The sequence below is a fragment of the Galleria mellonella genome, unplaced genomic scaffold, assembly GCF_026898425.1.
Source record: "Galleria mellonella isolate WM207_F2 unplaced genomic scaffold, CSIRO_AGI_GalMel_v1 utg1260, whole genome shotgun sequence".
NCBI classification, from domain to species: domain Eukaryota; kingdom Metazoa; phylum Arthropoda; class Insecta; order Lepidoptera; family Pyralidae; genus Galleria; species Galleria mellonella.
This window is the reverse complement of record NW_026441985.1, coordinates 751,312-762,566: the sequence shown is the minus strand read 5'-3', so window position 1 is coordinate 762,566 and position 11,255 is coordinate 751,312. Positions and strand designations below refer to the sequence as shown.

At 32.2% G+C, this 11,255-nt stretch overlaps 1 protein-coding gene across 1 annotated transcript; it reads left to right on the top strand.

Annotated features, from left to right (window-relative positions):
* The first annotated feature begins 640 nt into the window (after window positions 1–640).
* LOC113512706 (peptidoglycan recognition protein-like) lies at window positions 641–6,011 on the top strand. The gene is made up of 4 exons (XM_052899971.1): window positions 641–796; window positions 1,599–1,800; window positions 3,611–3,729; window positions 4,867–6,011. The coding sequence occupies exons 1-4, from the start codon at window positions 742–744 to the stop codon at window positions 5,052–5,054; spliced, it is 564 nt and encodes a 187-aa protein (XP_052755931.1). The 5' UTR covers window positions 641–741; the 3' UTR covers window positions 5,055–6,011.
* The last annotated feature ends 5,244 nt before the right edge of the window (window positions 6,012–11,255 follow it).

Genomic DNA, 11,255 nt, shown 5'->3' with positions numbered 1-11,255 from the left:
GGTAACTAAGGAAACTTAAGGTCTACGAATGGGCAGCAGCGTCTTTCTTAAAAATCACTAAATCCTAACTGCAGTTGACAACCCTTTTGGCAAGCATCAACCGGCTTATGTTGAGCAGAGGGCAGATATGATGATACTGACGATGATTCTCTCCCAACAAAACTTTGGAAAAATAAAAATGCTTATTTTTGGTTTCAACTCTTCTATATTGCAAGATATTTTTAATAGAATGAAATTAGAATAGCCGTTCTACACGCATCATTTGTATATTGCGGGATCCCAATAAATAATGATAAATAAGGATGGAATAAGTACAGTTGGTCTATCGTGAATCGGTCAGGATGATTTTTAGGGGAAGGCCAATTTACAAGGTACATAGCTGGTAATTAAGTTACTTACCCTATTACTAACAATTCCTTTCCCCTCCCCTTAGTTGATAAAACCGGTTAGAGGAAAGTCCCTTGTACTCGGTGTTTGACATAAAAAAGTACGGGATGAGCAATAATATTTTCCCCATCTGACATAAAGCTTTAAGATAAGAGGGGATTTCTGTAGCCCTATTCTTCATTATCTATTTAACCTACTATTCTCTATATTCTATTCTATATAATATATATATATTATATATATTTCCTATATATGATTATATAAAGGGAAGATTTATATTTACATATTACATTATTGAAACACAATACTGTTCGAACACTATTGACATTAAACTGAATTTTTCATTTCTACAAAATGAAACATTTTATTGTTTTTGTGGTAACCGTTGTGATATTTGTTGAAGCTCATGGTATGTATTCATATTATGCAATATAGTGTTCTCATTTTAAAATAAATTTCTTTTTTCATGTAAATTTTAAATAAATTACTTTCTTTTTGTATTTACATATTCATACATTAAATATTTATTACTAAAAGGCCCGCCCCCCTAGTGTGGTAACTATGGGATAAACCCCCCAGTGGAAGGATGTCTATGTTCAGCAGTGGACTGTTAATAGCTGGTATGATGATGATGAAGAAAACTAACTCGAATAAAATATTTTTTTAATATTTTTTATCTGTATTTGTAAGTTGTTGTATAGTATCGATAATTGTGATATTCAGAGTACGTTGTGTTATTAAAGAGTTTCATTCGTATTCAGTATTTTTTCATATTTTTGGACAATTATTAGATATTTATCATTTCATTCCCTCATACTTTTTCTGTTTACTGTAAAATTCTGTAATAATATCTTTTTATAACTAATAAAATGTGCTCAACATGATGAAATATTGTTAGGAATAATTTGGATTGAATTGATTAATTAATTTGTTTTAATACAAATTGTCAATCTATTAATATATACTTAATATAGAAAAGGAGAGAGGTAAGTTACAGAAAAAAAACCTGTAACTTATTTACAAATTATCAATTCATTTATTTCTCAATATTTCTTACATTTACTTAGGGAATAAAGTACTATACATGAACGCAAAAAAATCTACATTAAATGATTTGGTCAGAAGCTAATACCTTTCTCTTATGGAGAGAGATCAGTGCTCAGTTACCTAAATTATATCATGGTACTTCAAAATTCAAATTTTTTTTCCAGAAACCTGTGGTGTAATTCCAATATCTGAATGGGGTGGAGAATCCTCGTATCGTAAACAGATTCTCCAGAATCCTGTAAAGCTGGTGATCATACAACATACAGAGAGCCAGGAATGCAATACTGACGACCGGTGTCAGACTATCGCGAAAGGGATCAGGAATTACCATAGATTCGAAAAGGGATTCGATGACATAGGTCCATCGTAAGTGAATGAAGTATATTTAAATTTATCTATAACTGCTTTTATCCAAAATTTTCGCTATAAAAATATTTTGCGTATTTTTAGGATAAATGCCTATCTTTAAGTAGGAGTACTTTAAAGAAAACGATTGATTTTAGTATTAAAAATAAAAAATAAAATAAAAATTATTATCTAACACGAGGACAAAATAATTGTCATAACATTTTGTTAAAGGGGGAAAGTGGTTGTTAGTAATGGGATTTAACAGGTCGATCTTGGCGCGATTCATCCTGGAAATCATCGTGGTTTGATGAATTCGTTACCATGGGCCGACTGATCTGCTTTCATCTTCACTCCTATCATCCCTCACTGGTGGCCCGCCAATGTATATTGATAGCGCAGGCGATATTACCATTTTATCTTTACTTATTAAAAAAAAACATTTTTTCCTTTAAACAAAGGACAACAAAATGAAAATGGAACTGATTCGGAAGTAGGTAAACCTTATCAATTACAAAAATACTTATTGCAACTAATTCAAAATTGCTAAAGATGTCATGTAATACATATGTATGCAAATTCAAGGTACTATCGAATTGAGAAATTCTACCTTTTTGAAATTGTCATGGTATCGTGTACCATAAACACAAAGTACAACTGTACTCCTTCCGTCTTCGAATTGTTTGACAAAAAAGCAAAAGTAAATTTCTAGAGCTAGATTTTTTTCTTAATTCTCGCTAATTTTTACTTGTACTAACAAAATTTCACGATAGTCAGCTTTGAGGCGCCCGTGATTTCCAGGTATTTAAGCTAATTTCCAAGCAGCGGGTTCTTTTGTTAACTAGAAAGCTTTCATTTAATTTAACGGAACACGAACGAACAATTCTTTGATTAGAAGTTAAATCTAAATTCTTTTAACATTATAAATGTAAAAGTTAGTAAAGGTATCTATTTTGGATTGGATTACGTCTAAATCAGGTATATAAACCTCATTGTACCCGGGGCAGGTGTTCTTAGCAATGGGTCTAACAGTCCCATTGCTAGTTCTTGGAAATCATCGTGTTAAGTGGTTGTTGAACTTGTCAAGATTAGTTCACCTTGATAAATTCACTAATCTGCTTTTAACTTAAAATAACATCTCTCACTTGCCTTGTTAGTGCATATCGACAGCGCAAGCGTGGCTAACGTTCCATTTTGACCTATTAAAAAAACTGCATCGTAGCTATATTGTGTTAACCAAATAATAAAAAATCTTATAAATCATACTGTTGTTATAAACGCAAAAGTTTGTGAGGACTTGAATGAAATAGAACGTTTTTTTTTTTATACAACTTAGAATGGCAAACAAGCTAACGACCCACCTGATGAAATGCGGTAACCATCGCCTATAGACATGAGCAGTACCATGGATATAATAGAGTATACTGTTTTGCCCATGATATCCTCCATACGTTGTCATATCTGAGTAGTAAGGTATTATGCTTCTGCACCCTGTAAATTTACTGCCATATCCCATGGATAGAAGAATATGATAATGATAAAAATGCTTAGCCGACGTAAACTTAAAATATAAATGCTTAGTAAATATTTTACTAAACTAGGTATTATCATGCGGAAGTCGATATCACTGGTGAATGCAGAGTAGTTGCTGACAATATTTATTTATTAATATGTTGACATTTTTGTTATTTCAAATGATATAAATTTATTGAATTAATTATATAATAATAAATAACATTTTAAATTTGTAATGATTGTGATATTCAATTTGGTATCGATATTTTTGTTGTAATCGTGTATCTTGAAATGAAATATAACTATATGATTTCAGTTTTCTAATTGGTGGCAATGGAAAAGTTTACGAAGGCGCTGGATGGAACCGAGTCGGAGCTCATACAAAGCTATACAATAATCGTTCAATAGGGATCTCTTTTATGGGAAACTTTCAAAGTAAGTGTTACCTTCTAAAAATTATCTGATTTCATGTTCAGATTGGATATAGAGAAGGGATTACTAAATTATCGTCGTCATCATCATGTCAGTCGTTAACTAATCAGTCATTGATGAACATAGGTCTCGCACATAAGGGGGGTTTTGCTACTTGTTGCCACACTTGGCAGGCGAGTTGATAACCGCAATTAGACGGGTGATAATTGCCGTTTGATTTTGTGTATTTATTAATACACAAAATCTGAAAAGAGCTGTAATTCAATAATAATTATTGAATAACAGCTCTTTTCAGTAGAGTCGTTAGAGGTGACTAAAAGAACTTAAAGGTCGAGGAATGGATTGCCAACCCGCTTGCCAAGTGTGGCAACTGCGGGAAATACCCTACAAGGTGGTGGTCTATATTTAGACTTTTTTTTATACAATTTTGAATGACAAACAAGCTAAAGGCCCACCTGATGGAAAGTGTTAACCGTCGCCTATAGACATGAGCAGTACCATAGACATAACAGACTATACTGTTTCGCTTATGATACCCCTCATGCGTTGCCATTCCTCAGGACTCAGATGTTATTCCTCTGTACCCAGTAAATTCACGCCATATCCCACCCTTCAAACCGAAACACAGCCATGCAAACACAACTGCTTCACGAGTGAAACACGAATGGGATAGAGGTATCCAAGCAATCGACTTTTGTACAAAGTCTCCCTCTGGTAAAATTGGTGATCCGTGTTTTTCAAAGTGTGGGTCGCGACCCCTTGGGGGTCTCCGAGCCTCTACAAAGGGGTCGCGGAAGGTCACGAAGCAGTGAAAAATCAACAGTTCCGTAAATACATCAATCAATCAATAATACATAATGAAGTATCTATAATAGAGATAGATTAAATGTCTGTTTTTGATACTTAATTATGTATTATTTATTTTATTTAATCAATACCTAATTGTGAATATAAATACAACTGTACGTATTTTATAATTGTACTGTAATAAAATTCATACACATTTAAAACCGTGGAGGGTAGGGGGTCGCAAGATATTTTTATAATAAAGGGGTCGCGTCATAAAAAAGATTGAAAAACACTGCTATACGAGTATATAAATTAATAAACTGAAACTTGATTGATACTTTGATGTTTTAGACAAATTGCCCACCACAGAGGCGCTGCAAGCAGCACACAGTCTGATATCATGCGGCGTGACAAATATGTATTTGTCTGAAGATTATCAGCTGGTAGGCCATCAGCAAGTGTTTTCTACACTAAGTCCTGGAAGAGAGTTACAGGCAATTGTAAAAACATGGCCGCATTGGGTGCAAACTGTTTTGTAGCTTTGTTCAAGGTCTTAAAATTATATTATTTATATTATTATCTTATTGTATTATAATTAATTTCATTGTAATAGAGAATTATTATAATAAATAATAATATTATAATAATTCTATATATATATTATACAACTTAAAATGGCAAACAAGCTGACGGCCCACCTGATGGAAAGTGGTAACCGTCGCCTATAGACATAGCAGTACCATGGACATAACAGAGTATACTGTTTCGCCCATGATACCCGCCATGCGTTGCCATTCCTGAGGACTCAGGTGTTATTCCTCTATACTCACGGCATATCCCACCCTTCAAACCGAAACACAGCCATGCAAACACAACTGCTTCACTTCATATATATATATATAAACGTTTGTCTTGACTATAATTAATGCACAGCCCCAAATCATAAGAGTTAAAAACTTGAAATTTTGGCAGGTAAAGCATTTCATTTTGTTAACATCCATTAGGAACAGATTTTTGGAAATTCCACCCCCTAAAGGGGTAAAATAAAGGATGAAAGGTTGTATGGACATGTCATTCAAAGTAACACTAATTATTATTTGTTTAAGAATATATTATTATTGTTTACTGTTATTTAATAATTTGTCAGTAAATTAAATAAATTATATTTAATTTGAATATATTTTATATATTTACAATAATATTATTATCTAATGTTATATTATTATTTATGTAATTTTATTATTTACATATGTAGGTATATAGAGCTGTTTTTATTGTATTATATATTCAATTTTTTACTGGGTATTATTTAGTTTATCTTTAATTGTATGGTTACTACCCTTATGCATTCTACAGTTTTCTTTCAGCTACTCAAAGGTTGACTGTAAGAGATCCCTTTATACTATAAGTATAGGGATAAGTCCGCCATTGTATATTAAATCCTTTAATGTATTCAGCATGTTTTTGTACAATAAAGATGTTACAATACAATACAATATATAATATTTAAACTTAACATTCTCTGTCTTGGCCGTATGGTTCCGGCATAGAATAAACCACACCTTCCTTTCCCGTAAGTGTCGTAAGAGACGACTAAGGGAGGGCGACGGATGGGCTGTAGCGTACTTCTTAAAATATCTTCAAAGCCTAACTGCGTTTGCTAACCTGCCTGCCAAGTGTGGCAACTACTGGCAACCCCCCAAGGTTGAGGCTTTAGAAGTGGACAGTTGAAGGCCGATAAGATGATAATGATAATGCCTTTGATTCGTATATTACATTATATGTATAGTTGGAAAATGTACCATATATTAAGACATGTTTAAATTAACAATCTGTGTCTCCTGTAGATACATAATAATTGCTACTTTATTTATTATTTTTATTTAACAACTTTATCCACGTGAAAGGTGTAAATAGAAATTGTAAATCCAATTTCGTGGCAATTAGTTGAACCTTTAAAACGGAAAGAGGTAGCAAACAAATTCACACATATTTTATTCGAAACAGTATACTCCGTTATGTCCATGGTACTGCTAATATCTATAGGCGACTGTACCACTTTCCACCAAGTGGGCTGTCAGCTTGTTTGCCATTCTAAGTTGTATAAAAAAAAAATATATTTGTAAGGACAAGGGCATTATGTATGAATAATGTAGTAATAATACATATTTTTTGTACTCCGCACATCTATTATAAAATTAAATAATAAATTCAACGCACTTTCAGTTTAAATACTATTTATTAACCTCTTTCCGAGAGGCCATCATAATATGTGTCATAGATACGATTATAAATGCCGTATTGTATGTATGTAAATTGAACAAACAAACAATACCAAAAGTAGGTAATGAAGATAGAAGGCGCCAAAGATCTATTAGTACCTACTTTGCACGACGTGCCCTTTATCTGACTGCAGAAGAAAGAAAAGTCTTTTAAATTTTTCTGTATGTATGAAAATGGGCTTATAAGCCTGTTTGCGCTATAGGTGAAAGGGATTGTTGGTAATAGGATCTAACTGCTCCATTACTAGCAATGTACTCTATCAGGTCGACCTTCACGCGGTTCACCCTGGAAACCATCGTGGTTATTTTTCATGGAATTCTTCACGATGGGCTAACTGACCTGCTTTCATCCTCACCAATTACGTCTCACCGGTGCCCCGCCAGTGTATACCGATAGCGCAGGCGTGGTTACCATTCCATTTTTACCCATTAAAAAAAGCAGGTTATATTGCTGGGATCAATTAGTGGGGTCACTAGTCTTCATTTATTAACAATATTTTCCTCTTTTCTTTTAGGGAGGTGTTTTTTGGAATGAAACTGAATCAAATAAACATAGGTATAAAACAAAAAATGTTAATCACCTTCATGTTTTCATGTCTTCTAATCATAACAGTAATAAGAAATAATATTAAATAAAATAGATTTTTACATTATTTGATCTAAATACTATTGCTCTGGTTTTCTTCGGATGGTTTATTTTGCCGATGAATACGGGTATACGCCCCCGGAGACTACAGCTGTCACTATTGTATACTACACCCTCTCACATAGTGACATCCTATCCCTTCCCCTAAACTCCTATAAAAATTCACATAAAAGTTCTTTCAATAATTCCTGTCACTAAACCAGTTGCCCAGCGTGGTGACTTATGTGAATAAATTCCCAAATAAAAAGGACTAGTGACGTGTGGCTGCCAGTGCGAAAAGCGAAGGCATAGGGGAAGTCTTATAACAAGCATTGTATAGATACAGGCTGAAATGGTGATGATGAATGATTATTGTTTTATTTTTAAATATTAAATTTGTTTATTGTAGTTATTTTCACAGTATTTTGACCTGTATTCTACTAATGAAGGGATTAGACATTCATATTATAGATATTGCTATTAGAGAAGAGAGCATTATAACCTATAACTCTCTTGCTATCTTGAAGAAATGTTATTAACAGAATATATATATATATATATTCTGTTAATAACATTTCTTCAAGATAGCAAGAGAGTTATAGGTTATAACGCTCTCTTCTCTAATAGCAATATCTATAATAAATTAAAGTATTAAATAAACAAAATAAAATATAGGTGGGCCGTCAGCTTGTTTGCTATTCTAAGTTGCATATAAAAATATTAATCTAATATATATATATATATATATATATATATATATATATATATATATATATATATATATATATATATATATATATATATATATATATATATATATATATATATATATATATATATATATAATATTTTCAATGCAACTTAGAATAGCAAACAAGCTGACGGCCCATCTATATTTTATTTTGTTTATTTAATACTTTATTGTATACTATTTATACATACAAATATGACAGAGGTAATCAAATGTACAAAGGCGATCTTAACTATAAAAGAGTTTGTCTTCCAGCAAACTCAAAGTGAAAAGGAGCATCAATATCAGCGGGTAGAGCGGTATATAATATTGTGAAAATTTTGAAACAAAAATTTTGAAACAAAATTTTAATATATACTCTTTTAATAATATGTGTTCAAGGGAGTATGTTTGTTAAGAATTCAAATATCCTCATAGTTGCCTTTAAATACATGTACAAAAACAATGTAAACTTGTATAAAGTAAAATTTCTAGATTAGTGGATTGTGAATGCATATTAAAGTAAAAAACTTTTTATGTATTTCTAAATCCATTACAAAGACAATCGTAAACTAACAAGAACTTCCGCAATAAGGAAAAAATTACTGTTGTCACTGTGCCGATCGAAAAAGTAAGGTAATTCTTTCTTAGAGAATTGTATAAAGTTTTACAATAAACTGCCAAAATCTATCTTAGATTTATTTGAAAGTTCTTTAAAGCTGTCATAAAAATAAATAACATTAAAAAAGCTTATCGTAGGACCAGTTCTTCCTGCGACTTCTTTTGCGTGTATTTATTTGTACTTTAGCTTACATACTTACACAAACATATTTAATGCAACATTGTTATATATTTTAATTTTAACGCCATCTATTGTCTATGAGAAACAATACTCTACTTAATAAGAAATAAATAGAAAACAGTAACTTCTTTTTTTTTTATGGGTGATAATGAAATAGTAACTCCACTCGCGCTATCGGTATACACCGGCGGGGCACCAATGAGGGATGATAGATGAAGAAGAAACAGGTCAGTCAGTCCATCCTGACAAATTCAACTAGAATTAGTCACGATGGTTTCCAGGGCGAACCACGTGGAGGTCGACTTGACAGGGTATATTGCTAGTAATGGGGTTATTTAACCCTATTACTAACAATCCCTTTCCCTCCTAACAGTAACATCTTTAATAACAGTATTCATGATTGGCCGCTAAAAACTTTCCTTTTTATATGCCTATTTTGTGATGTAGAATTCTATTGTATTTTGGTTTACCATTCCGTCTCATACCATACTGTCTGTCAGCTTAATCCAATCTAATTTGCAATCTATATTTTATAATAATATATTTTATAGGTGTCTCCATTATTTGACTTTCCAATCCACCGCTTTATTAAAAACAGTTTAAATTTCTATATATTATGCACCTATATAGTCAAGCTAATTTAAAAATATACATTTTACTTGAAGGCGACTTTGTACAAAAGTCGTTTGCTTGGGCACCTCTGTTCCGTTCGTGTTTCTGATAAACAGTTATGTTTGTATGGCTGAAACACAGCCAGTTTGAAGGGTGGGATATGGCAGTGAATTTACAGGGTACAGAGGAATAACACCTGAGTCCTTAGGAATGGCAACGCACAGAAGGTATCATGGGTGAGACTGTATATGTCTATGGTATTGCTCGTGTCTATAGGCGACGGTTATTACTTTTCATCAGATGGGTCATCAGCTTGTTTGCCATTCTAAGTTGCATAAAAAAAAACAAAAATTGAGAATTGCAAATATGTCTAGGAGAGATAAGATAAATATGTCACAGATGTCGTTTGTCACAAAATTTACTGTATAGGTAATATGACGAGTAAGTAGTAGCTATTGAGTGGTTGTGAAACGCAGTGTCAGATATTTTAATGATACCTATCCATATCAATATAATGCACAGTCTACAATACTATAAATATGATACTTGTAGGCGGTTGTATCGATTTATTTTCCAATTTTATCAATATAAGGACAGTATTGGCTCTTTAATAACGCATGTAGTTTATTTACTCTTTGGCATGGTGGGTGGGATGAAGCCTGGTTGTTTGACTAATACTTTCTATATCATATTTATGTTTAGTGCAGATATAAATTATTTATTTGTATGCTTTGGTACATTCACTTATAATATAGATATTAGGCTATAACAAAAATGTATATAGGCGGACTTATCTCTTAAAGGGACTTTTTGAGTCAACCTTGAGAACCCGAAAGAAGTAAAAATAATACTATGAATAATAAAGTCACTAGAGACTTCGTTTCTTGAAATTTTTTGTATTTTTTTTATACAACTTAGAATGGCAAACAAGCTGACGACCCACCTGATGGAAAGTGGTAACCGTCGCCGATAGACATGAGCAGTACCATGGTTCGCTTTTCGCGGAATCATTTTTTCAGCAATACAGATTAAAAAGATATTTTTTTTAATTGGGGTCCACTTATCTGATATAATATAAATATACGTACACGTTACTCACAAATCAATATATACATATTAATTAAAATGGCGTTCATTTTAAATAACTTCAAAAGGATATATTTTAATTTTATATTCATATATATATCAAAGTCAATCAATCGGTAAAAATAAGCATCATTATGAATAATTACGCAGCATTTATTTTTATTATTTATTTATTTCAAGTAGACAGTATTACATACATACAGACTGTCTGTAAAGGGATGTTAGTAATGCGGATTACTACTCCCATTGCTAACAATATACCTTAACAGGTCGACTTCCCCGTGGTTCCCCCTGGAAACCATCGTGCTGAATTCCAAGTATATTCATCACGATGGGCTAACTGGCCTGCCTTTTCATTCTTACGTATCATCCCTCACTGGTAACCCGCCAGTGTATACCGTTAGCGCAGGCGGGGTTACCTTACCATTCAATTATCATAAAAAAAATATATATAAAAATATCCCAGAAAATTATGTTATGTTAAGATAGTTATATATTGATTTAACTCTTTGTTACACCAGAAACATAAAATATACAATGAAAATTAAACAATTTAAGTGAACTACAGTAACATAAATTACAAATTAAAATATATATGTACAT

What these genes read in the sequence shown, in the direction of transcription:
- LOC113512706 (XM_052899971.1), top strand. Translation starts at nt 742, where the DNA reads ATGAAACATTTTATTGTTTTTGTGGTAACCGTTGTGATATTTGTTGAA. An exon ending in TTCGATGACATAGGTCCATC is followed by an intron (nt 1,801 to 3,610) that starts GTAAGTGAATGA and finishes ATATGATTTCAG; the next exon opens with TTTTCTAATTGGTGGCAATG. An exon ending in TTTTATGGGAAACTTTCAAA is followed by an intron (nt 3,730 to 4,866) that starts GTAAGTGTTACC and finishes TTGATGTTTTAG; the next exon opens with ACAAATTGCCCACCACAGAG.